The sequence below is a fragment of the Sorex fumeus genome, unplaced genomic scaffold (genome assembly GCF_029834395.1).
Source record: "Sorex fumeus unplaced genomic scaffold, SorFum_2.1 ptg000006l, whole genome shotgun sequence".
NCBI classification, from domain to species: Eukaryota; Metazoa; Chordata; class Mammalia; order Eulipotyphla; family Soricidae; genus Sorex; species Sorex fumeus.
In genome coordinates this window covers 63,301,079-63,328,970 of record NW_026606063.1, presented here as the reverse complement: position 1 = coordinate 63,328,970, position 27,892 = coordinate 63,301,079, and the positions used below count along the sequence as shown (strand labels likewise).

The 27,892-nt window shown below is 38.7% G+C and overlaps 1 protein-coding gene across 1 annotated transcript in view; it reads left to right on the top strand.

The window, feature by feature from the left end:
* MRPS9 (mitochondrial ribosomal protein S9) overlaps nucleotides 1-27,892 on the top strand; it is a 63,448-nt gene that overhangs the window by 6,612 nt on the left and 28,944 nt on the right. The window contains exons 2-4 of the mRNA XM_056124744.1: nucleotides 2,648-2,827; nucleotides 19,268-19,330; nucleotides 19,426-19,456. Of these exons, the coding sequence (XP_055980719.1) occupies nucleotides 2,648-2,827; nucleotides 19,268-19,330; nucleotides 19,426-19,456 (274 nt within the window). The remainder of the gene's footprint in view (nucleotides 1-2,647; nucleotides 2,828-19,267; nucleotides 19,331-19,425; nucleotides 19,457-27,892) is intronic.

The following is a 27,892-nucleotide window of genomic DNA, read 5'->3' as shown; positions in this document are numbered from 1 at the left end:
GCCTTGGCTCCCATGCTGATTATTAACCCATGTATCTCTGTATCTCGAGCTTAGATCTCTAAAAAGATGTTCATCGAGTTTCTCAAACTATGATGCCAGAATTGAACTCAATGCTTTTCCCTCCTAATCTAACTCTTCCTTTAAAATTTATTCATTCAGTGAATGGAGTCATATTCACTGGAAGACTCATTTCTCTTCTGAGGGCTGTGATTGATGATAGGTTGGGTCTATCTCTCTTACCAATAGAGTGTTGTAGCCTTGGGGGGGGGGGGATTGTTGTATCATAACTTTCTGACATTTAGGGAGATTTTTTCCTTGCTTTGAATAGGAGAAGCAGTGTACTTGATTATTCGAAGATGTCTAATCATTAAAAAAAAAAAAAACAACCTGGGAAAAGTCAAAACAAAACAAAATGAAAAGAGAATGATAAAAGTAGTGCACTGGGGCATTAGTGGCCACGAATATGGCTCCAGTGTGAGAGAGATAGCAGATTAAGAACAGTCTGATCTACGAAGTCATGAAATTTACATACAAGTGGTACTACATGGAAAGTATCATGTTAAGCGAAATGACTCAGAAAGAAAGGGATAGACATAGAAAGATTGCATTCATCTGGGGAACATAAAGTAACAAAATTGGAGACTAACACCCAAGAATGGCCGAGATTAGTACCAGGAATTTTACTCCATGGCTTAGAGGCCAACCACACATGCTAGAGGAAAAGGGAGCTCGGATAGAGAAGGGAACACCAAATAAAGGGTGTTGGGAGGATCCTCCCAGGATGGGAGAAGCATGCTGAAAGTAGACTGTAGACCAAACATGATTGTCACCCATTGCCTCTTTTGCAAACCACAACACCCAATAAGAGAGAGAGAACAAAAGGGAATGCCCTGCCACAGAGGCGGGGGGGGGGGGGGGGGGGGGAAGGGGGATGGGGGGGGAAGGGATACTGGGGTCCGTGCTGGTGGGAAATGGGCACTGGTGGAGGGATGGGTATTTGATCATCGTATAATTGAAACCCAAGCACAAAAATGTGTAAGTCTGCAACTGTACCTCATGTCTCACTAATAAAAATTTAAAAAAAAAAAAAGAACAGTCTGATCTTAAAAAGGCCAGGTGAACTAGAGAGCAGCATGTGTGCGTGATGTGTTTCCCTGCTTATGGCAATACTGTGAATTTGGAAGGCATGGGGGAAAAAATTGATGACTATAAAAAGAAAATTTGGGGGGAGGCCAGAGATGGTACAAAGGACAGGGTGCTTACCTTACACACAGACGACCCAGGTTCCATCTCCAGCACCATATACAGTGCTCCAAGCCCCACCAGAGCATCACAGCAGGAGGAAGCCCTGAGCACTTCCAAGTGTGACCCAAGACAAATTCTTGGCTACTGAAATGGTACAGGGGCTAAGATGCTTGTCTTATACATAGCCAACCAGGATTTGATTGCTAAGCGCAGCCAGGTGTGGCCCAAAACACCCAAATAAGAAGTTGTGTTGTGCTTTCCTGAAGAGAAAGTTAAATGAAATTCATTAAATTGCCCTTTATTACTCATTAAAAACTAGTGGAGAAACGATCTTTTAATCACCATCTTGATTTGTGAGTTTGAAAGCATATTTTTACTATTATATATTTGTTCTGTTTTTTTTTCTATTGTAACCATAGTGACAAACAGCTGTAGAGATTTTTGAGTCTCTTCTCAATGGCTAGGAAAGGGTAGAAAGGGAAGGTACTGCTGCTGATATATGAAAGAGAGATTTTTCATGTTAATAAAAGAGAAATGAATGAGAGTTCACTAAGATGCAGCTTCTACAGATTGACTGTTGCTATTAGAGTGTTTAAAAACGTTTTGAGGCAGAGATGAAGGTTGAAAACCAGACTTAAAGATTCCGAGGAAAGCCAGGACCCAAAAGATCTGTTCAGGAACTGAATGCAACTGAATGGACGTTTGGAAGCATTTTCTTTGGTACTTTACCATCCTTTATTACAGGTGAAGCTTTGTCATCTAAAGGAAATTCCTAGTGGCATGGCATGAAAGGATCAATAGCGACAAGTGAAGTGTGATTACTGATGGCTTAAAAGGTTGTGAAAGCCCTTGTTTCTGCAGTTAGGGGATTGAGTCTCACTCAATAAATAGTCTTGATGTTTAGTGAAAGTTTCTTCATTATGCCAACTTAATTAAAGCCTCAAGCTAAGCTGAAGATTTCATAGGAAATAATTTAAAGAAAGTTTTTGGAGTATGTAGCCTAAGGATGTATTTCCAAGCATGTGCCGATTTCTTTCCATCTCTTCTTTCATGTTTCTATCAGTTGTTATAATGAGCTCACACTGCCTGTTGTATCATATGCAGATATTTGTTGTACGTTAGGAGGTTGCATATCACTGATACTTTTATTTTTAATATTGAAATGCTAGTGTTGAAAAGACTTTATCAGTGTAGGTTTTTAAAAGTCAGCTTCTGAGCCAGGGGCAGTTTCCAACAGCTTTCCTTATAGATCTTCTTACCTTGCTTCTAGACTCTTGCCAACTGAGTACTAGTAAAAAAAAAAAAAAAGTCAGTTATTTGAATATCCTGTTTTATTTTAAGACAGTGGCCTGCAAGATCAATGTTTAATTGAAATATATTTGCACATTATATTTTTTTCTAGGTATTAAGGCTAAGACACACCAGGGTTGTAACAACAAAAAAAAATGTTGCTGCCTTAAGACGAGAAACTTACACAGAGGATTTTATTAAAAAGCAGATTGAAGAGTTCAACCTGGGAAAGAGACATTTAGCCAACATGATGGGGGAAGATCCAGAAACTTTTACCCAAGAGGACATTGATGTAAGTACAGTTTCTCAGTTGGAAATTAATTGCCGTAGAGTTCTGGATATCGAAAGCTCTTTCTTCAGTCTGAGCTCTTTAGCTCTCTGAATTTTAATCAAATTGTCAGAATAAGGGAAACTACTACTGAATATTGCAAGTTGAATCCATGGTTTCAGAGAAAGATGTTTCTCTGTACTCGAGGTATTATCAAGTATGGTGAGTTTTAGATTTTAACTGCAAGTGAATTGATTCAGTGTCATAGACAGTGATATTTATAGTTGATTTGAAAACAGCTGTGATGGCTTAAACTCGGCTTTCTTACAAAATGATAAAATAAGTGGAAATGGATATATATTCATGTTTACTGCTAATCCCAAAGTAAACTTAAGCTTGGTGTTTTCATTAACTGTATATTTACGTTTTCAAAATGAGAACATGTTCTAAAAGATTTGAGAATTAGGGATAGAACTTTCTACTGCTGCTGTACTATTGATTATTATTAGTAGTCCTGATAAAACTAGTAATAATAATACTTTTTTGCTGGACATCCCAGAATAATTTCCAAAGGGACTTATGAACTGAACAGCTTTGAAGACTGTTTAGTTTTTTTTTAAAGTTACGTATAGGGCCAAGGAGATATCTCAACAGGTAGAGCATAAGCCTCATATGTGTAAGGCTCTGGGTTTGACCCCCAGCACTACCAAATGTGGCTTCTTTTTAAAAAAAATTAATTCCATTTTATGTTTTATTAAGACACTGTGATTTACAAAGTTACTTATAGTTGTTTCAGGTATTCGGTGTTCCCAACACTAGTGTCATGTTCCCTCCACCGGTATCCCCAGGTTCCCTCCCACTCACTGACCTGCCTCCTTGACAGGCACATTTTAAAATTTGGGTGTTGTAGTTTGGATCTCATATTTTTGGTGGTGTTGACTCTGTAGTTTGGATATAGAGCTATACATACCTTTGATCACTATTATACCTGAGGCCCTTTCTTCCTGCCCCTCTTTACTTCCCTTTCACCTCTTCTCTCCTCCTCAATTTCTTTCTTTCCCTATCCTGCTTCCTATACTTTAGAGTCAGAAGTAATCGAATTCCCTCATTCAGTTATCCTATATACCACATGTTAGTGAGATCTTCCTGTACTTGTCGTTCTTCAGTTACTTCACTTAACATGATTAACATGATTAAGTGAAGTTCCATCCAAGTTGCAGTAAATTGCATAATTTCATTGTTCTTTGCAGCTGCATAGTATTCCATACTGTATATATACCACACTTTCATTATCTACTTATCTACTTGACACCTAGATTGATTTCATATCTTAGTCATTGTGCTAAGTGCTGCAATGAATAATGGTGTGCGTGTATCTTTTTGAATAAATGTTCTTGTATCCTGGGGGTAGATACTCAGAAGTGGAATTGCTGGGTCTTATGACAATGCTATTCTTACTTTACAGAGAAATCTCCATACTGTTTTTATTTTATTTTTTTCTTTTTGGTTCACACCTGGCAATGCTTAGGGCTTACTCCTGGCTCTTCACTCAGAAATTACTTCTGGCAGCACTCAGGAGACCATAGGGGATGCCGGGAATCGAACCCAGATTGGCCGTGTGAAAGTCAAACACCTTACCTGCTGTACTATTGCCTCCAGCCCCCCAGTACAGTTTTTAATACAGGGTGAATCGGATGACATTCCTACCAGCAGTGGGTGAGAGTTCCCTTTTCACCACATCAGATTGTTTTCAGTGTTTTTGTTGTGTTCCTTTCTCAGTGGTGTGAGATGATATCTCATTGTTGTCTTGATTTGGATTTCCCTAATAATAACTGATAATAAGCACCTTTACATGTGCTTATTGGCCATCTGTCTCCTCCAGATAAATATTTATTGATTTCCTCTTCCCATTTTTGATAGATTTTTTTAGAACATTTCGTTGTTGTTGGGGGTTGGAGTTTTCCCAGCTTACTCCTAACACTGTGCTCAAGGATCACTCCTGGTAGTGCTGTGGGGCCGTATTTGGTGCAGGGGATCAAACATAGATTGGTCACTTATTATGTAAGCACCATCCCTGCTGTATTGTCTCCCCCTTGCATGTCATTCATTGCAGCATTACTTAATACAAGAGCTTTAACATGACTTTGAGCTCACACATTGTAGTAGGTATCAACTAGATTCATGAGCAGCAGAGACTTATTCTTCTACCAAACTTCACTGATACTTAAAGGCCACAGGTTATTTGTTTACGATAACTTTTATATACTTTTATATTACATTGAATCAATATTAAACCCATTTTGCAATACTTCTAGCAATGCTAAGAGGACCACATGGGATGTTGGGGATCAAAACTGAGTCAGCTGCATGCAAGACAAATGCCCTACTCAGTGTACTGTTGCTTCGGCTCTTTGTCTATATTTTTTCTGTCTTTGAATAATTTAGTCATTTTTAAATCCGTGTTAGTAAATATTCTCATATTTTTTTAAGATTTAATTCTTTTAATGTTTGGTTCAATTCATCAGTGATATCTTCTGAACCTGTGATCTGGAAGGTGTGTTAGTTGGTTGGTTGGTGGTGGTTGTTACATTTATACCTGTTTGTTTTTAAACGGATCTACTTTCTCTCTTGTGAGCTATAAATTCTCTCATGAACAGTCATTCTTTTTGTTTGTTTGTTTGTTTGTTTGTTTGTTTTAATTGAATCACCGTGAGATACAATTACAAAGCTTTCATGTTTGAGTTTCAGTCATGCAATGATCAAACACCCATCCCTCCACCAGTGCACATTCTCCACCACCAATGTCCCTAGTGTACCCCCACTCCTTCAAACCCTCTTCCTGCCTCTATGGCAGAAAATTTCCTTCTTGCTCTCTACTTTTGGGCATTATGGTTTGCAATATAGATACTGGGAGACTATCACATTTGGTCCTTTATCTACTACTTTCTCTCATTGAGAGAAATATATATATATCTTGGAGAGCCCGGTAAGCTACTAAGAGTATCCTGCCCACACAGGCAGAGCCTGGTAAGCTCCCCGTGGTGTATTCAGTATGCCAAAAACAGTAATGATAACAGGTCTCATTCCCCTGACCCTGAAAGAGCCTCCAGTCATTGGGAAAAACAAATAAGGAGAGGCTGCTAAAATCTCAGGGCTGGGAGGAATAGAGACATTACTGGAGCCCACTCGAGTAAATCAACGAACAACAGGATGGCAGTGATACAGTGATCTACTTTTAGCACACATCTCCCATCCCTAACGATTCCTCCAGTCATCATTGACTTAGTGATCCCTTCTGTATTCCAGCTGCCTTCTCCCCCAGCTCATGGACAGGCTTCCCATTATAGAGCAATATTCCTGGCCCTTGTGTCTACTGTCTTTAGGTGTTAATCTCATATTATGTTATTTTATATTCCACAAATTAATTCAGTTATTCTATGTCTGTCTTTCTCTTTCTCTTTCACTTAGCATGATACTGTCCATGACCACCCAATTATAAACCAATTATAAGCAAATTTCATGACTTCATCTTTCCTAGCAGCTGCATAGTATGCCATTGCGTAGATGCGCAAAGTTTCTTTAACAAGTCTTCTGTTCTTGGGCACTCAGGTTGTTTCCAAATTCTGGCTCTTGTGAACAGTACTGCATTGAACATAGAGGTGCAGATGTCATTTCTACTGTGCTTTTTTTGCATGTTCTGGATATATTCCCAGAAGCATAGCAGTGTCATATGGAAGCTCAATTTCTAGTTTTTGAAGGAATGCCCATATTGTTTTGCCAAAAGGCTGGACCAGTCGGCATTCCCACCAACAGTGAAGGAGCATCTCTTTCTCTCCACATCCACGCCAGCACTGGTTGCTTTTGTTCTTTTGAATGTGTGCCAGTCTCTGGTGTGAGATGATATCTCGTTGTTGTTTTGATTTGATCTCCTTGATCATTAGCGATGTAGAGCATTTTTTCATATGCCTTTTGACCATTTGTATTTCTTTTTTGAGGAAGTTTCTGCTTATTTCTTCTCCCCATTTTTTTTTATTAAGTTGGAAGGGTTTTTTTGTTTTGTTTTGTTTTGTTTTGTACAATTCTACTAGTGTATTGTATATCCTGGATATTAATTCTTTATCAGATGGGTATTTGGTAAATACTCTTTCCCATTTTATGGGCTATCTCTGTATTTTGGTCACCGTTTCTTTTGAGGTGTAGAAGCTTCTTAGTTTAATGTAGTCCCATTTATGTATGTTTTTTTGTTTCCACTTGCTTGGTCAGTGGTGTTTCATCCTTAAAGATGCTTTTAGTGTCAGTGTCATGGAGGGTTCTGCCTACATTTTCCGCCATGTACCTTATGGATTCAGGTCTGATATTAAAGTCTTTAAATTCACTTTGATCTGACTTTTGTGCCTGGCATTAGACAGAGGTCGAAGTTTGGGTTTTTTTTTTTTTTTTGCATGTAGCTGTCCAGTTTTCCCAGCACCGCTCGTTGAAGAGGCTTTCCTTGTTCCACTTCACATTTCTTGCTCCTTTGTCAAAGATAAAGTGACCATATATTTGAGAGTCTGTGACAGAATATTCAACTCTGTTCTGTTGGTCTGCAGGTCTATTTCTAACCCAATACCATGTTGTTTTAATTACTGCTTTGTAGTAGAGTTTGAAGTTGGGGAAGGTGATGTCCCCCACCTTCTTTTTCCCAAGGATTGCTTTAGCTATATGTGAGGGTTTATTGTTCCATATGAATTTCTTTGAAAAATGTCATGGCTATCCAAACAGTCATTCTTTCTTAAGTCGTTGTCACCATAGGATTCTGCTACCAAATTGAATTTACCACTTAGGGTTTTTTTGTTTTCTTTTGTTTTTTGTTTTTCTTTTGTTTTTGTTTTGGGGACACACTCAGGGCTCACTTCTTGCTCTGCGCTCAGGGATCAGAGGCCATATGGAGTGTCAAGAATTGAACCTGTGTGCAGAAAGCAAGTGCCCCATCCACTGTACTGTTGCTCTAGCCACACCACTAAGGTATTTTTGAGCATTTCTTCTCTCCATTTTTGAGTGTACCTGGGGCATATCCATCTCACTGAATACAACAGAATCATAATTACATTTGGAGTGTTTTAACTTCATTGTATGCTGATCAGAATATTAGTTTAGGAGGTTAAAATTATTTTGATGAGGATTTAATTTTTAGAGTTTATATGGCCTATAATTTAATTGAGTTATCCTGTTGAAAGGCTAGACTCACTGTGTAATGTTTATGTAGGTAAAGTAGATAAATTGTATTCAAACTGAACCATTTTTCCATGTATTTTATTTATTTATTTGTTTTCTTTTTGGGTCACACCCGCCATTGCACAGGAGTTTATTCCTGGCTCATGCACTCAGGAATTACTCCTGGCAGTGCTTGGGGGACCATATAGGATGCTGGGAATTGAACCCGGGTTGGCTGTGTGCAAGGAAACGCCCTACCCACTGTGCTATTGCTTCAGCCCCCTTTCCATGTATTTTGGACAAATTTTTCCACTTAATATTCAGTTGTTTAACTAGTTACAACTAGATCGAGCTTTGTAGTGTATTTAAACAAATATTTAAGATTTGCGGCGATTTTTTTCATACACTCAAATATTTTTTAAAACTTGTTTACAGCAGACACACATTAGTGTCTTCATTTAGAGTATACTTTTATTTACTAATATTTAGAGAAACCTAAAAGGAGTATGTCACTCAGGCAGAAACAGTATACTTAGTTCTGGTTCAAGTATAGAATTGTTTTCCAGAGAAGAAATACTGAATATTACTATGTAAATATGAGGTGACAGCTTTTCTATACTACTAATACTGTACATGTGGTACCTGTACATATATACACATATGTCTTTGTGTGTACATACAGGAAAGTAAGTTAATGTTATTTTGTATCATTATGTAAATACTCTATAATAAAAACTTCTCTTGGGTTTGATCTATAAAATAATGAAATCATGAGTTAATATGATCAGTAACACTGTCCTGTAGCACTGTCCTCCCGTTGTTCATTGATTTGCTTGAGCGGGCACCAGTAACAGCTCCATTGTGAGATTTGTTACTGTTTTTGGCATATCGAATACGCCACGGGGAGCTTGCCAGGCTTTGCCATGCGGGTGGGATACTCTCAGTTGCTTGCCGGGCTCTCCAAGAGGAATAGAGGAATCGAACCTGGGTCGGCTGCATGCAAGGCAAACGCCCTACCCTCTGTGCTAATTCTTTAAAATATGTAGAATCTCTGTAAATTAAGCTGAATTTCTTGTGAGGAATATAGATGCAAAACAGAGACCCTTGTTGTTAAATTGATTCTTTTCATAGAAACAAATTCATTGTAGCTTAAGTGACAGTGTAGAAAGGAGCAGAAGCTGGGACTGGGAAAGTCTTTACAGTCACCAGCTTGTGTTGTCATGTTTAGGAGTGTCGCTGCATTCCATCGTTTGGTTTTCTCAGATCTAAAATACTGCATGCCTACCTCAGAATATTAATGAGGTGCAAGGTGCAGGGGATGAATACAATATGTTATTGTTCTTGTTGCTATTAATCATAATAAGTAAAACTAACATTGCTTGACTGATTCACTGCTTCTCTACTTGCCTTTGTCTCACAAGTACTTCATACCACCTAAGACAGGATGTTGGGCAGAAGGAGTACACTGTCGAGAACACTGATACGTGGCAGAGTGGTTTAAACTAGTTGATGCTTTCTCTCCCCTAGCTTTCTAACAATATACCTTTCTAGGAGTGTCACCCTTTCTCATTGATATCAGTGGCACAGTTCCTGCAAGTAATTGATCTGCTGTATTAAGTAATTATATTTTTTATGAGTTAACATAGAATAGCAAGTTAATATTATTAGGTTTAGGATTCCCTGTGGCAGTAAGAGCTATAAAAGCAAAAGAGAACAGTCACAGCCAGTTGTTACCAAAATATTAATTATGGGTTTTATCTAGTTTTTGAAACTGTTGTCTTTGTTCAGCTGAATATGCAGAATGAGAGATGGTGTATCTGATGGGTCATAGTATTCTCTTACTAACAGATGACCAAGAAGTTATGTACTGCACAAAAGTGAATTTTCAAGACAATCACCAGCTACTAGAAACCTATTTACATGTATGATTTTATTGACAAGTCTTTCATATATCACATTTCACATATATCCACTTTCAGTAGGGAGATAATATTGTGGAAACTAAGACTGTACAAGGTCTTTCTGGATCTAAAGTCTGATTTTTGTACACCTACTAAAATTAATTTGGAGGTTAAGATTCCCTGGAATAAAGTGTGGTTTCTCCACCTTATGTAGTAGAGTGTTATTTAACCTGGCAGTGCCTTAGGATTGTCCTTTTTGAGTGAGACTACTGAGCTCTGATGCCCTGTGGTGGTTTCAGGCACAGGTTCATTCCTCTGTCACATGGCTTGCTATGCTCCTGTTACTGTTGATAGAGTCTTCTCTCAGCCTCTTCCTGCCAAGATGTCTGTAAAATCTTATCACACCAAAGGTTGTATGTTCACGGGCTCACTGGACGGCACTGTTTCACCGCCTGTGTTTGGTGCTCTTGAGCCACTGTGTGTGACCTGGATCGGAACGGCTGTTGGCCAAGGGCAGACGGAAGAAAAAACGGGGGCCAGGCCGGTCTATATCAATAGTAGTTTATTCCAATCCTCTTCACTCCTGTCTTTCTCTGCCTCCTTCTCTCCTGGGCCCCAGTCTTGGAAGCTCTCTCCTTCTGGCTCTGACTCTGGATCTCTGGAGCCCGAGCTCTCTCACTTCTGACCCCTTTTCCGAGCTTACGTCTTAGTTTATATAGCAGTCTCATAAGGCGGTGACATAAAGTTGGGTTGAATACTGACGAATCAACAAAGAGAGGTAAGACCACTCCTCCAGGAGATTAACTCAAGGATAAAATCTCATCTACAGAGATTACTTCAGATTACTAGGAGATCCACCCAAGGTGGGATCCCAACAAGGGTGTGTTCTTCCTTCAGTTAGTAATCTACTTAAATAGTTGTAATAAATCTACTTCTAATATTTCTAGCAATGTCATTCTGTATGAGCACAGTAAGAGATATAAATTTAGTTTGGTTCTTCCTGAGAACATCTCACTATACATTTCGCAGTCCTCAGGCCAGGTTAATCTTCCTAGCTCCAGCAGGGTCCTAGTCTCGTCGTTACTTACTTTTGGATCATGACAGCATTTGTCCATGCCCTTAACTTATAGTTGAGTATCGTGGCTCTTTGGCCTGGCCCATTTCGATGCCAGGGTAGCTCACTGCTTGCCCTGGGTCCATTCAGTCCCTCGTCGGGACCCTGCTTTTGGGGTGCTAGAAACTAAGGGCAACTGAGTCAAGAAACCAGATGCCCAGGAGTAAATATTATTCAGAGTCAATCAACTCCCAAGTTACAAAGCATAATATTAACTGTCTTCCTGTGTCCACACAGAAAGGACATTGCTTACAATACAAGTTCAGTGTTCTTAGATGGGTGTGACCTGACAAACCTAAGCTACCTGAGGAAGGACAAAAGAGTGTTATCCTACAGATGTCTGTGTGTCTCCATCAGCTGTTCACACCTACTTTCCCGCCTTGTGGCCTAACTCAGGTTGTTAGATCTGTGACTTAAAACGAGACTCAAGACTCAGCACGTGAATCTATTTGCCCTTCTTATAAAGTCAGGTCAAAACTAGTCATCTTTGTCTGCCTTTCATCTGTGTTTTCATTGTTTCCTACTTTCATACCTTTGTCCTAGAAGACTATGCTGGCATCTTGCTTCTGGTTGCTGAATGAAAATTGTGCCTAATGATTCTATATTAGGAATATGGAATCATTCTATATTAGGAATAGAATGATTCTATATCATAGAGAAAAATATATAAATATATGCCTCTTAGAGAGCCTGGCAAGCTACCAAGAGTATCCCACCCGCATGGGCAGAGCCTGGCAAGCTCCCCAAGGCATATTCGATATGCCAAATACAGTTAACGACAACAGGTCTCATTCCCTTGACCCTGAAAAGAGCCTCCAGTCATTGGGAAGAGACGAGTTAGAGGAGGCTGCTAAAATCTCAGGGCTGGGAAGAATAGAGATGTTACTGGTGCCCGCTTGAGTAATTTGACGATCAACGGGATGACAGTGATGCAGTGAATGATTCTGTATAATAGTGTTCCCTTAGTCCAGTAAGACTTTTTGAAAGTGCAGATATAGTAAAATAAAAACATTTTATGACTAAAAAGATCCTATATGTCACTGTTAATATTTATTTTAAAGTTATGTTGTTTTAATTTTTAACATTATGAAAGATACATTTTTATATTATTAATAATATTAAAGCAGGATAAACCTGCTAGGAAATTTTTTTGGCAAAAGTACTTTGTTCCATTTATGGTCAGTATTGGCGTTATTTATATACATAATAAATTGGGTAAATAACAAAATTAATTTTTTTTAAAAATCAGGCAAAAAATAGTTATCAGTAGATAAATTTTTTCATCTCAGTAATAGCTTAATTTTTACCTGATTTCTTAATATCCTAAAAAGAAAGAACCCACCAATTGCTTTTGCCCATTGAACTACAGTTCCACTAATCTCCTTTAGAGATCTACTTGGAGGAACAGGTTTCCTCTAAAATCACATGTGTGGTTTTAGAGGAAACCACACATGGTTGGAGCTGGGGCTATAATACAGTGGGTAAGACACTTGCCTAGTATGGCCGACCAGGGTTTGATCCCTGGCATCCCATATGGTCCCCTGATCCTGAAAGGAATGATCCCCAAGTACAGAGCCAGGAGTAATCCCTTATCACTGCTGAGTATAGCCCCCAAACCAAAATAAATAAATAAATAAATAAATAAATAAATAAAGCGAAATAAAATCACTCAAACACACAGTGTATCGTTGTGCACAGGATGTCTAAAATCATTGTACACACAAAGTGTCTTAAGATCATTGCACACCATGTCTAAAGTCATTGTGTACACAGTGCCTACCTCACTGCACACAGGGTATCTAAAATCATTGTATACACATAGTGTCTAAGATTATTGCACATGGAGTTTAAAATCATTGTATACACATAGTATCTAAGATCATTTAACACATGGTGTCTAAAATCACTGTATACACAGTATCTTGGATCACTGTATGCACCACAGCATGTCTTGCTATAAGTTCTTATATTCTGAAAATAGATCTTAATGCTGTGGTTCTCAACTCCTGTTTCACAATCCTTTTTATAGGTACTACCAATATGATCAATATGTAAAGTGTTCTGAGCTGTAACAGTATTTGTGGAGAGGAGGAATCTGTCAAATACATGTTGAACTGTGTGGGTTTGGTAACTCAATATAAAGCAATTACAGTTTGGTCAGAAGATTTTATGTATACAGAGATTGCAAAAGAAGTAAGTCCTATATTGTGTAACAGAGGGAAGGCTAACTTTTCCTCAAGTAGTGATTCAAGGCAAAAGACTGGCTAGGTGATTATGAAAGGCGTTGTAGCATGCTCTTATGCTAGAAGAGACAATTCTGGCTAATCCGCTAACTATTATGAAATCTTTTAGCCTGTTCACATGTACCAACAAAATTTTCTTTTCTTAAGATCATGTAAACAGTGGGCTGGAGCAATAGTATAGTGGGTAGGGCACAGTCACCAGCATCTCATATGGTCCCCCAGCACCACCAGGAGTGATCCCTAAGTGTAGAACCAGGAGTAAGCCTTGAGCACTGCAGGGTGTGCCCCCCAAAACCTAAAATCATGTAAAAAAAAAAGCTGAGGACCACTGATTTGCTTGTTTTTTTTATTTTTAAAGAAACAATCAGTTCTAAATTTTAATTTGGAGATGTTTCAGTTGTATTAAATATCTTGAATACAGAGTTTTACTTGCATTTATTAATGTCTTTATTTGGGACTTAAAGTTAAGTTCCCCATTACTATAGAATTGCAGAAAAAAAGCCAGCAAATTGATATATAACACTCCTGAAGTCTACCAATTACTTTTTAATTGGTATTTTAGACCTCGTTCTGAAACTAGAATGTTTTATTCTCCTAAGTGTGAATATGCTGTATGAAGTTTCTCTAATTGATTTGCTGTGCCCATTCCATTTGATGTATCATTTTTCACAATATTTCATAATTTGTACTCAGTTCTAATGAACAGAGTCATTAGGACAGGCATGTCTAAGTACAACTGACAGCTAACATTAGGTGCCAGATGCAGTTTATAAAGCTATGTAGAACTGTAGAGAACAGTTTAAATAAATTAGCACCTGTACATTAGTCTCACTTGCTGGTAATTTATAAGCGAATCAGTAGAGATGACATTTAGGTAAGTCATTGATCAAGTTAACAGCTGCAAGTCCACTGACCAGCTGGGATACCTAATTAATAGAGATTGCGTTCCTGACCCAGCACTTCTCCCGGGTTGAATCTGGAGGCCTTTCGTACTTTGACTAAAGCCTGAAAATATAGTTAAATACTTTGCTTTCATTTTTGGAAACATTTGAAGTATTAGTATTCTGTTAATTTTTTTTTTAAAGTAAGAAATTTGTTTATAAATGAAAAGTGCTTTACTCTGTGGCTTATTTGCTTTTTAAAAATTGACATTGTTTTTATTAAGCACATTTTTGTTTGGGCTTCAGTTAAATGATGTTGTGGCCTAATAATATTTTTAAAGTGTTCTTTACTTCCCATTAAGCACATAGGCTCCAACATTTTCTTTTTCCTGGAAGAAGCGAGGTGTTTTTTTCTTCTTCTTCTTTTTTTTTTTTTTTGACAAGCAATCATTGAACCGAAGTCATATATTAACACTTCATTCAAATGTGACATCAGTTTAAAACACCCTAAACATTGCCAAGTTAAATTCTGTACAAATTCCACACATTAATATAGGAAATTTAACATTGAAAATATAGGAGAATGCTTTGTGTTATATTTCTATGGATCAAATTTTTTGTAAGTGAATATGAAACCAAAAAATTAAGGCATCAACACTCTTAAATCAGAGTTAGGCATTGATTTTGTCACTATTTTAGGTATAGATTTGTAGATATCGGTGATGTTTGATTAGCAGTGTACAAAACTATAGGCCACATCTAAAGTAAGTTTCGGTATTTGAGTAAAGTTCTCTTGAAATACAATACGAAGCCTAAAATAAAAAAAAATTGGGTAGCTAATATTTTCAAATTTCATGAAGAATCATTGAGTTCCATTGGATAGACGATAGATTTATTTGTTTTAGTGAAAATTTGGGTGTTGCTTTTTGCTTTGGTTTTGGTTTTTGCTTTCTCTTGGCTCTGTGCTCAGGGCTTAGGGGACAGCATTGGGTTCCAGGAATTGAACCTAGGTTGGCTGTATGCAAGGCAAACACCCCACTCATTGTTCTATCTTTTTGGCCCCTGGTTGAGTGTTTTTTAATCTAAACAGTAAGGATTTGGGGGTTTTGTTTGTTTTTATGTTAGTTGTTTGGCAGTGAAAAAGTACTTACTTTGGGACCAAAGAAATAGTAATAAAGTAAGATGCTTGCCTTGCCTATGGTCAACCCCAGTTCAAATCCCCAGGACCATGTGTGATCCCCAGATCACAGAACCAGGAGTGATCCCTGAGCTCTCCCAGGTATGGCCCATTACTCCGGTCACGGTCCTCCCGTTGTTCATCGATTTGCTCGAGCGGGCCCAGTAACGTCTCCATTAGAGACTTTATTGTTACTGTGTTTGGCATATTGAATACATCACGGGTGGCTTGCCAGGCTCTGCCGTGCGGGCGAGATACTCTTGGTAGCTTGCCAGGCTCTCCGAGAGGGGTGGAGGAATCGAACTCGGGTCGGCCATGTTGGCTGCGTGCAAGGCAAACACTCTACCGCTGTGCTATCGCTCCAGCCCATGGCCCATTACTATTTCTCAAAAAAAAAAAAAAGTTCTTATATGAAATTTCTGGTCTGTATGGGCCAAAGCACAGGTCAGATGTGAATTGCCAATTTATCTCTGATTTAATACTTGACGGCTTCACCTATTGCTGGTGGTAAAGGTAAAAGTAAAGGCCCTCCCGTTGTTCATCGATTTGCTCGAGCGGGCCCAGTAACGTCTCCATTGGAGATTTTATTGTTACTGTGTTTGGCATATCGAATACATCACGGGTGGCTTGCCAGGCTCTGCCGTGTAGGTGGTACTTTTCCTAAAGTGCCACATGCTTCAGGGAGCAGTGGATAGATAGATAGCAGTTGACAGAAAGGTTCATATTAGTCAAGAGCCAGGTATTTTCTTACTCATCTTCTCCACTGGTCTTATGACTTTATTTCATTTAGCACAACATTTAAATTCTACATTTTAAAATCATGCTAACATAGCTATTTCCAAGTGACAGATTGAAAAAACTGTCTGCAAAAAGATTGGGGTATTTGAACACTTTCTTTGTCTTCACGTTCTCATTCTTTCTGGGCAATTCTGAACCTTTTCTCCAGCCCAGTCTTTAAGGTCTAAATTTTATGTAGACTAGTTCTCCTGCTTCTTATACTTTAGTATAGCCATTGTATTTGAAATACCAGTCATAACTTTATGTCCAGTTTGAAAATTGCATTTTTTTTTTTAGTTAATGGGTAAAGGCCCTCCCGTTGATCGTCGATTTGCTCGAGCGGGCCCAGTAACGTCTCCATTGGAGACTTTGTTGTTACTGTGTCTGGCATATCGAATACTCTCGGTAGCTTGCCGGGCTCTCCGAGAGGGGCGGAGGAATCGAACTCGGGTCGGCCATGTTGGCCGCTTGTAAGGCGAACGCCCTACCCGCTTTGGAAAAGCCACAAGGGCTCCATGTGTTGGCCTTTTGGAAAACTTTGTCTTCCATGAAGTGTCTTCCTCATGTGGGGCCGAGCTGCCAAGTATAAATAAGTAGGAGGAGAGTGTGAAGGTCTCTGCCATCCATGAGGCTCTGTAGCTGGGGGAACCTCTTGAACTTGTTGCTTTTGAGAAAATCTGGCTGAGCCAGCCAAGGATGTAAAAGCGGGGGAGGGTGGGGAAGGGGCAGAGTGGTTGCTGAGGGAAGACTGTGTTTGGAGGGGTTTGTGCACCTGCCTTTCTGCTAGAATTAATCTCCAGTCCCCAGTAGACCAGTGACCCCTGCACACCTTTCTTTCAGCTGTATCTTAAACTAGAACCAGAGAATCCTTGACAAGCAGTGGCAGCCTGTGTCATTTTATGTCTGTTCTTTCCTGTGTAACACGGTAATAGCCCTTGTAGTTGTGTTAGGTCCCCCACTTGCCATCGCTTCTGGAATAGGATGAGGCAGAGCAGGGTAGGGGCGCAGATTATTCATCTTTCTTCTAAACTAGCAGAATGCCTAGAATCATGTGGGATGGATATTGGTTGGAAACAGTTTATCAAGATAAAGATCAGTTTCTTTCTTATTAAGCATCTTTTGAGTTTTCTCTAATTATGCTACCAAATGACTGAATGGTATAAAAATCAGTAGTCTAATTTTGATGGGTTCTGGGCTCTCTATTTGTTAACCTGTAAAATGAATAGTCAGTGAATGTGTGATTCATTTACACATCCTCAATCAAGGAAGGAGTTTCACAGAGGTGCAACATTTTGATGTGGCACATTATTGACATTATTATAATGCATGTTATGCTTTTATAAATTCAGTCAGCCTTAAATGCCTAGATTAAGCCTCTGTTTATACAAGTCAAAAGGTTAGTAAGTTATCTTTATGGTCTTAGATTCAAAAAGGATTGTTACCTGACACCCTCCGACATAGAAACAGCCCAGATCCACAACTGAACCTCATCAACCTCATCGAACTGCCAAGGCACCAAGCTACTCTCTTCCTATGAATTCAGAAGTGCAATGGAAATAAAGGGTTTTATTGTTTCATAGTATGAGATGCTTTACCTAAAACATAACTATAGGCAGTTTGATTTAATACTAACACACAAATAGTTTATTTTTTATAAATATTGTTGTTATTTATTGCCAAACAGAATTTACCTGCAAGGATTTTAATCACTATATAAGTTAATTAATGGTTAAGCAGACACAAAAGCAACAAAATTACTTTTTTTAAAGACAGTATAGTCTTTTGCTTTGCTCCAAAATATGTAAGAACTCTGTTGAGAACTCTGCAGAAAAGATACTCTGAACACAGCGGCATGCATATTAAACAAAGACTACTCTAGGGTATGGAACTCAAAAAATAATGTTGTTATAGGAATAAATGCAGAAAATAATTTTTAAAGATCATGATTTTATATTGATTTATCTAATACAAACTTAATATTACTTGACATTTCATTTATTTTGTATTAAGTATCTCTTCTTCTGCTATAAAAGTTTGGTCTCTACAACATTTTTGCTTATTTAATGCTGCAATAAACATAATATTTCTAAGTATAATATTAACATGACTATTGATAATAACCCTATCAAGTAAACTTGAAAAACATTTATAGTTTTTATTGCTAAATTTTTTTTATTTGGTCCTATCACATCTCAAATTTTCTTTTAAAAATTTTGGCCTACGCTCTCCACACTTAGGCTGAGCCTCACCCATGAGTAAATCTATTCCTGAACTCCGCGGCCGCATCTCATACCTCACACCACTCATACTCCAAGAAGTAGTGCACCACTTTTGATGGGGTTAAAGTAGAAGGCAACCGGCAACCAATCTTAGAGGGAAATATATTTTTACAGATACACACACAGACATAAGTGTGTGTGTGCATATATATATAATGTATATATACATATGCACACAAGGCCCAACATATTACTAATCTCTTATAGAAGAGTTTAGTGGCCCCTGGATAAAATACAGCAATCTTCACACGCTCCTCTAAGGAAGTTTCTTGGGACATTTTCAGCAGTTTATTCATAACAAAGAATACATAATAAATTATTTCTGTTCTGCTTTGGAGCAGGGGTTGGGGTTTGGGATGGAAACATCCAAAACATGATAGTGGGAAGGTGTAATGGTGGTGGGACTGGTGTTTGAATATTAAATGTAATCAAATATTATGACCTACTTCATAAAAATAAAATAAAATTTAAAAAATTTTGGACTGCAAAATTTGCACATGGCTAGATTTCAGCTTTGTAAAAAGGGGTTACCCAGAGAAAAACTAATTTTTGTGACCCTCAACCTTCTCCCACCCATTCCTTAGTAGATTGATTTTTGTTAGTTTCCACTTTTTTTGATAATGCATATGTTTGCAAAAAGAACCAAAACAGAAACCTATAAACATTTTTTCCTGTATGTGCTTCTTTTTTTTTACAACTAGCTTCATCCCTGGCCCCTTCTAGAAAATGTTAATAACCAGGTATTATTTTCTTGGGGGGGAAAGTAGATGTGGTGATTCTGTCATTCCATGTGAAAGATTTTGAAATGTTTGGCACATAGTAAATACTCAGCAGCTATTAGTGATAATGTGAACTTGTTTTTACTAAAATTGTGAATTAACCTTTGTATATTTTTCCAGAGAGCGATTGTTTACCTTTTCCCAAGTGGTTTGTTTGAGAAGCGAGCCAGGCCGATAATGAAGGTAGATGTCATAATATCTTTTTTATAAAATAAAAAATTTTACTAAGGTGTATATGTTATAGTAATTATCTAATGTACCGTTAATTTCTTTTACAGCATCCTGAAGAAATTTTTCCAAAACAAAGAGGTAAGGTTGCTCGAGTCAAGTGTTTAGAAAGTTCTTTTTTTTTTGTTTTGGGGACCCTGGATATATGTGCTCAGGAGCTAGTCTTGGCCCTTGCTGGAGGGTAGTGGGGTCATTCCTGGAGGTTCTCAAGAAAGCGTATGTGGTGCTGGGAATCTCACCCAGGTCTCTTGTGAGCAAAATGTGCACTCCAGCTCACTGCACTACGCTTCAGTCTCAGAAGCTACTTTCTTTGCTCTAACTGAAACCAGTCCAAAAGAAATTTAAGAGCTAAGTTGAAAAGTAAAAACCAACAAGCTCTTCTGGACAAGGATCTTGTCTTTAAAGAGTTCTTACACTAAAAACCTAAGATAAGGACAGATCAGACCCTGACTGAGAAACTGATCTAGGTATGGATAGGACATAAAAGATTCATAGAACACTCTGGTGCTCCCCTCTGTAGCCTGCCCTTCCTGAAACCATTCCTCCTGTTCTCTTTTCCTGCAAACACTCCTTCTTGGGAGTATGATGGATCTGGGGGAACAATGAGTTGACTAGCTTCTCAAGTCTCTGGCACCCGGATAAACCTGTTTTTCTTGCACCAACTCTTCAGTATTGACCCCGAAGTGAAGCCGCTCAACTTGGGTTGAAGGATACAGTGTTCCCTACGGTGAGGTAGTCCTGTGTCCAAAAGTTAGCACCCTAAAGCACACATAAGTGGTGCTTGGAGGTCACTCCTGGCAGTGTTCAGAGATCATGTGGTGCCAGGGGTTGAATCCAGGACTTCAGCATGCCAAGCAAGTGGTCCAGATGTTTGGACTCTCCCCCACCCCCCAAATGTAACTCATGAAAAGAGATTGCCAACTTTTTTTATTTAAACAGTATTAAATTAAATGTGATCAAAAGTTATTTGCGAATAAGCAGTTCATCCTCATTCTTATCTGGTAACATTTTCTCTGGCTTCTTTTACCATTTGTTTCCAAATGTGTAAAGTAGACTCTTGAGGCAAACTCAACTTTAAAGTCATCAGAAAATAGTGAATTTATGTTTTTAAAGTTTAGTTTAGATGCGTGTTGACTTGTGGTAGTTGTCAGTAAATTTGAACATATTAAAGCTACTTGAGGGGCCGGAGCAATAGCACAGTGGGTAGGGTGTTTGCCTTGCACGTGGCCAACCCGGGTTTGATCCCCGGCATCCCATATGGTCCCCCAAACACCACCAGGAGTAATTCCTGAGTGAAAAGCAAGGAGTAACCCCTGAGCATTGCTGAGTGTGACCCAAAAAGCAAAAAAATAAAAACTGAAGCTATTTGAAACCACTCAATTTAGAGGTGTCATTACTCAATCTTATACTGTGACCCACCCAAGCCTTCCCTTTGAATAGATAACTGTGTCCCTGTTTCTTTGGTGTTACCCTTGCCTTTGGTGCCTCGTCTCATTTAATTTCCTTACCGTGGAGCAAAAACATGGCCCGAGAAACCTGAGTGCAGATCATTTCTGTATTTCTATAGTTTTCCCCCTTTCAGAACTTTTGGAGAATCTGAAAGGACTTATATAAATTTCCCTGAAAATTTAGAAAGATTCTCTGGGGTTAGGAGAAGTTGTAGTCTGGACATGTGTAACAGCCAGCCTCTCTGGGAGAAACGCCTGTTGATCTCTATTGGCTGATGGGCCCAAAGCAGAACCTTAAAAACACTTTGGTACTGCCAGACTGAGATCCCTTGGGTGCTTTGCTCCAATTCTTCAGCCAGAGCTAGTGCAGTGGCACCCTTCCCAATAGAGGTTGTGTCAGTGCTGGAAAGCCCTTCTGTTCGGTTCAGTTGTTCCTTGTGCTTTTCTAGGATGATGCCTTCAGACACACTCACAGTGAGCAAACTTTTCCTAACATCATTGAGTTTTTCTAAAGGTTTTAACTTAATATTCACAGAAGCAGCAGTGGTCTTTACTGTTTTCACTCATATCTGATTGGTGTGCATGATACTTAATTTATATAATTATGAAAATAACTAGAATTGTGATGAATAGGTTTAGGAATAAATAGACCCTAATAGTGTGTAACTCAGAAGCAAAAACTGTGAATGTATTAGACATATGTATCTAGAAATGCTCAGTATGCAGGCAGTGTTAGTGTTTTAGTTTATTGGATAGAGACTAGAAATAATTAACATATTCCAAAAAAATTCTGTTTTTGCATTGATATCTTTGTTAAATCTTATGTGCATCCAGAGATAGACATTCTATCTATTCTTGCACTTTACTCTTTGGAATAATGTTTAAATCTTGTTTAAAATATCTATAGTCTCTTTGTAAATATTTATTCAGTTCTTAGATATGGTTGACTGTAAAATATAACATTAATTCAGTTGATAGATTTTGGGGATCTAAATAAAAACTATTAAAAGTGCACACCAATGTTAGAGATGCAGCTTTGTTTTTGTAAAAGTAAAACTGCACATGGTATAGTAATTATACTTGGTGTCTATATATAATCAGCTGGACGTTACAACCGAAATTTTCGTATATTCCTGAAAATGTCCATTTGTTATTTTGGAAATATGTCAGTGCTGGTAGAATTTTCTAAATCACATTTAAGTATACTTATGCTTAAATAGTGCTGCTTCTGAATTGGTAAAGTGATGATGGGTGGGGGCTTGTTATGAAGGGATGGCCACATCCGACAGAGCTCAGGGGCTATTCCTGGCTCTGTTCTGGGGAGTGACCTTTGGCAATGCCAGGAATTGGAACCTGGGAAAGCTGTATGCAAGGCAAGTGCCTCATCTTCTGTATGGTCTCCCTGACCTCTGTAAAATGATTTTTGACACCTAATATTTAATTGTTCTTAGTAAATATAGGACAAACTGATTTTTATGTTTGTTAAAAAGAATATAGTGAACTTTAGATTGGACTAGATTATGACATTTGTAAGGTCGTAGTACTTCCCTTACTAAAAAGGAATTGTCCAGGGTCAGGGAGATAGCTCAAAGAGTTGTAGCAATAAAGATAGATACCGGATATGTGATAGAAACGATAAATAGCACCTAGTGCCAGATAAAATGGAATTTAAGGAAGTTGGAGAATGGTTCAGTAAGACAGCAACGGCAAACAAAGGAAACAGGGGCCATGCTGATTGGTGATCACTTGCTATTTATTCCAATCTCAGTCCTATTCTCATCTCTCTATGCCCCGCCTGCTAGTTTCACCACATTATAGAGAAACGATCAAGGGTTGGGAGTCAGCAGTTACACATAGTATGGTTGTACAACCAACAGAAACTACTTCTATGACAAAATCTCATTCTGCAAGGTGATCTGCCCAAGGGTGGAATTCCATCTAAGGTGTAGAGATCCAATTAAACGTTCATCTTAAATTTACTTCTTAATAATCGTTTAGTCATTTTGTATGGACACAGTAAGAGATACATTTACTTAAAGGGTAGCTCTCCTGGGGACATCTCACTATATATCCCAGACTACAGTCCTTAGGCCAGGTTACTCTTTCCTAAGCCCAGTGGGGTCCTTACCCAGTTACTTCTTTTTGAGTCATGACAGAGTTTGTCCCTGACCATGTTCTTAACTTATTATAAGTTTTATGGTGTCTGGCCTGTTCCTTTTTAATGTCTGGGTAGCTTACAGCTTGTCCCTTTTTGATGAATGGAAAACCTACGGCTTGTTCTGAATCCATCCAAGTCCCTTGCCAAGACCCTCCTTTTGGGGTTTAAGAAACTATGGGCAACAGAGGCTTAAGTCAAGTAAATATGACAGATGCCCAGAGTAAATATTATTCAGAGTCAATTAACTCCCAAGTTACAAAAGTATAGCATTACACAAAAGCATTACACATAGCATTAAACATCTTCCTGTGTCTACACCAAAAGGAAATTTCTCTAAAGTAAACTATGCAAAGGACATAAAGGAAAGACAGAGAAAACCAAAATTTCACTTGCATATACAAAATTCAGAGTCCTATAAGATTCAAGAAGACTTGTAAAGACCCTGTGACTTTCACAGGTCCTGATTTGGGGATATAAGTGATTAACAGATAAGGGAAGCAGAGCACAAAGGAGAAGTTAAAGAAGTTAAAGGTAAAGAAGTTAAACAGAGGAATGGGAATACCCTGAGAGCACTGTGATGGGTGTAACTCAATAAACCTAAGCTCCTTGCAATGGAGGAGAAAGGACAAAGCAATGTTAAACCTAAAATGTTATAACTATAGCGCAACACCACCCTCCTTCCATTTTTCTAAATAAAACACCCAATGTATTAAAACAATAAAAGCCTAGCAGAAAAATAATGGTGAAAAGGAAGTAGAGTTTATAAAGGAGGAGAAGAAAACTAGATTGTAAACCTAAGGAAATAGATCAGGAATAGTATTCTGGAAAAGAACGATGAGCTCTTTATCACTGACGAGATTGGAAGTGTCAATCCAAAATTATTAACTGTCTAGGGCAGGAGAGAGAATTCAATGGGTTAAGGGCATGCTTTATTGCAGGAGGCCTCGAGTTGAATCCCAGTGCCACATGGTCCCCTGGACACTTCTGGGAGTGGCCCTGGAACACAGAGCCAAGAGCAACCCCTGAGCACTGTAGGTTGTGGCCCAAAGACGGTCCACAGTCGGTCCTCCCGTTATTCATCGATTTGCTCGAGCGGGCCCAGTAACGTCTCCATTGGAGACTTTGGTGTTACTGTGTTTGGCATATCGAATACGTCACGGGGAGCTTGCCAGGCTCTGCCGTGTGGGCGAGATACTCTCGGTAGCTTGCCGGGCTCTCCGAGAGGGGCGGAGGAATCGAACTCGGGTCGGCCATGTTGGCTGCGTGCAAGGCAAATGCCCTACCCGCTGTGTTATCGCTCCAACCCCCAAAGACAAAACAAAATAATAATGTCCACATCTTCAGCAGAATTTACATTATGGCCAAGTTAGCTACCAGAGTCTTGCTATAGATGGGAATGTATATGGTACGCAGGTGAAAGATGAAGGTGCAAAATGTCAACATAGATGAAACGCTTTGGGTTATCACTGGCTGAGTCACATACAACAGAAACTTATTTCTCAGGGTTTTCAAGGCTGGAGGTCTGCGATCAAGGTAACAGCAGTTTGATATCTGAGGAGTGCCTGCTTAGTTCAGAGGAATTGGCCTCCTGCTGTGTCCTCACAGGAAGAAGGGACTAGGGATCTCTCTAGGTCACTAATCCCATTCATGAGAGCTCAGCCTTTCTCGAGTTAATCACCTCCCAAAGACCCTCCCCTCAAAGAACAGTCCAGTGAGCATTAATTTCCAGTGTTTGAATCGGTTGGGGAGGAACACAAACCTTTCATCTGTAACTGATAGGCAGCTTAAAAAAGTACAGCTTTATACTATTTATATTATTAATGCACTAATGATGCATTAGTACAAATAATTTTCTATATTTCAGTCAATATATGCACATATAAATGCACTGAAAGTCCACAACAGCTGACTCTATGCCTCCACTGAGTGCATGCCGATATTTAATATTTATAAGAGGTGAGCAGAAAGCAGGGCTTAGAGGGAAGTTTATAACAGTGTAGATATTAGTGGAAAAAATCTAAAATGAATCATCTAAGTATCCATCTTACGAACCTAGAGAAAAAAGAGCAAAGTAAATCCAAAGTAAGAAGTACGAAAGTGGTGGGAGCCTAGGGGTCAGGAGAGGGGAAGTTGAAAATAGGTTTTCAGGGAAGAAAGACAGCAAAACCTGATTTTGTGAAACCCTCAGTTAATTCGATAGGCCTATATAGTCAGGCAAATTAAAGAGAAAGGGAGAGGAAAAAGGCTGACAGCAGAAATGAAAGAGGGGTCACTGTCATAAATCACATGGATAATCAAAAATCAATCATGAACTTCTGTGAAGAGCTCTGTTCACAGATTTGATAACCTAAAAAAAAAAAAAATTAGCCATGAAGTCAGAATCTGCCAGAACTATGCAAGAAGTAGACAGATTTTTAAAGATCCTCTATTAAGTTTAATCAGTGATTAATCACTTGTCACTGTCACTGTCCTCCCGTCGTTCATCGATTTGCTCGAGCGGGCCCAGTAACATCTCCATTGTGAGACTTGTTGTAACTGTGTTTGGCATATTGAATACATCACGGGTAGCTCGCCAGACTTTGCTGTGCGGGCAAGATACTCTCAGTAGCTTGCCAGGCTCTCTGAAGAAGGGGCGGAGGAATTGAACCCGGGTTGGTCGGGTCAGCCACACGCAAAGAAAATGCCCAACCGCTGTGGGTTACTGTGGCTCTTCAGAATCAGTTCAGATTCAGTTCAGATTCAGTTCTTCAGTTCAGAAAAACAAACTCATTTTTCATTAAAGAAAAGCACTAATAGGATGGATTTTGTGAATATCTAATAAAATAAATTTATGAACTGCAGTTGACTGTCAAGAAAATGGAAAAACAAGGCACAGAGAGACCATATTTGGAAAAGTCAAGTCATATGTGCTAAGAACTATTACCAAAATATACAAAGAACTCAAAAAATCAACATGAAAGCAACTTGATTTAAAATGGCCAGAGACTTTGATCTCAACAAAGAAGATACATAATAGCAAATAGGAAGAAAGTGGCTATTCTTGTGTATGGTGGGAGTGGAGGTGGGGGGCTAAATGGGTTATGGGAATTCTTTATCTTCTCAATTTTGCTGTGAACTTAAAACTACTCTTTTAAGAGTGTTATATAAGTAGAATATGGGACCTGGAGATAGCCTCAAGGGCTGGAGTTTAAGCTTTGCATGCAGGTCGCCCAGGTTTACCCCCCCCAGCACCATATGGTAACTATCTGAATAAGGAAGTAAACACTGAGCACTGTGGGTATAACTTCCCACTACCCTCTCCCCCCCCAAAAAAAAAAAATACCCTTGTTGGAGTGATAGTACCATGGGTAGGGCCCACACCTTGCACAAAACCAACCCAGATTTGATCCCTTGCATCCCATATGGTCCCTGGAGCCCCACCAAGGACTCCATTATTCCTGAGGCAAAGTAAACCCTGAGCACAACCAAGTGTGGCCCTCAAACAAATTCATAAGTGGAAATTGAATAAAAATTCAGTTTTTAAACACTCAAAAATAGAGCAAGTGGGAATGCCCTAACACAGAGGCAGGGTAGGGTAGAGGGGATGGAGTGGGGGTGGTGGGAGGGATGCTGGGACCATTGGTGGTGGGAAATGGGCACTGGTGGAGGGGTGGGTACTCAATCATTGTATGACTGAAACGCAAGCACGAAAGTTTGCAAGCCTGTAATTGTACCTCACGGTGATTCACTAATAAAAATAAATAATTCTGTATTTAAATAGTAAAACATAAGTGTATAAAGTTAATTTTATAGAAAGCATGAATATTTGAGATGACAATATCAAATCAACAAAAAAATACAAATAAAATAGCTAGGGAAAGGTTTCATGTTGCTTTAAGGAAATATAATATTACAGAGCTGCTACTTTGAAAATCATGAACAAATCTAATATAATTTCGACCAGAGTTCTAATGGCCTTTTGGAAGAAAACATAAGATTTGAGTGGAAATGTTCAAGAAATAGTGAGAAAACACTTAAAAAAATAAAGAGTTGTCAGGCTGGAGCAATAGCACAGTGGGTAGGGCATGTGACTGATCCCAGTTTGATACCCTGCACCCATAATTTCCCCCAAACCCCATCAGGAGTAATCCCTGTGCAGAACCAGGAGTAAGGCCTGTAAACCACTGGATATGCCCCCCCACACACACACACATACACCCCCCCCAACAAAATACTACAGGAAGTATAAAAAGTATGAATATGCAATAAAAAGCAGAAAGCTAATTTTGAGGTAAAAGGTGACCATGTACAGTAAGGATAAGATGACTGATGGACCCAAATAGAGTATTCAGCCTAAACTATTTGTTATATCTTGTGAATTATAAGACAGTTTTTCGGATTTTAACATTTTGAGAACAATTCATTTTCTATCAGTGAAAATGGTGCTGAACCCCACCCTTTTTTTTTCTTTGTATGGAGTATATGATAGAGCATCTTAAGATGTGAAAGCAAGTATATATGCCTATATATACTCTTCTGGACCTAGCCATACTACATAATGAAATTAAGTAGACATATGCATCAATCAGACCCAATTCAGAAGTCCTTCTTTCCTGGTCACTATCTATTTTAATGAAACTGTGAAAATTGATTATACAGTAAAAGTTATAAATACCAAAAGTTCACAGGACTTCAGCAAATCTATGAAATTTTTGTTGGAAAAATACTTGATTTTTCCACAACCCATTGGCAAATGAGGATCTGGTTTCCTTTTTTCCCCCAGTCAAGATTTTTCACTATTTCAAAACGAAATACCAGGCTTTGTTTTAAGAGTATTCACTTAAAGTGGCTTGTTTGTAATGCTACTTATCCTTAGAAGAGAAAGGTAGCGCTCATATTAATCAAATGTTATTTCAAGTGAAAATGCTGTAC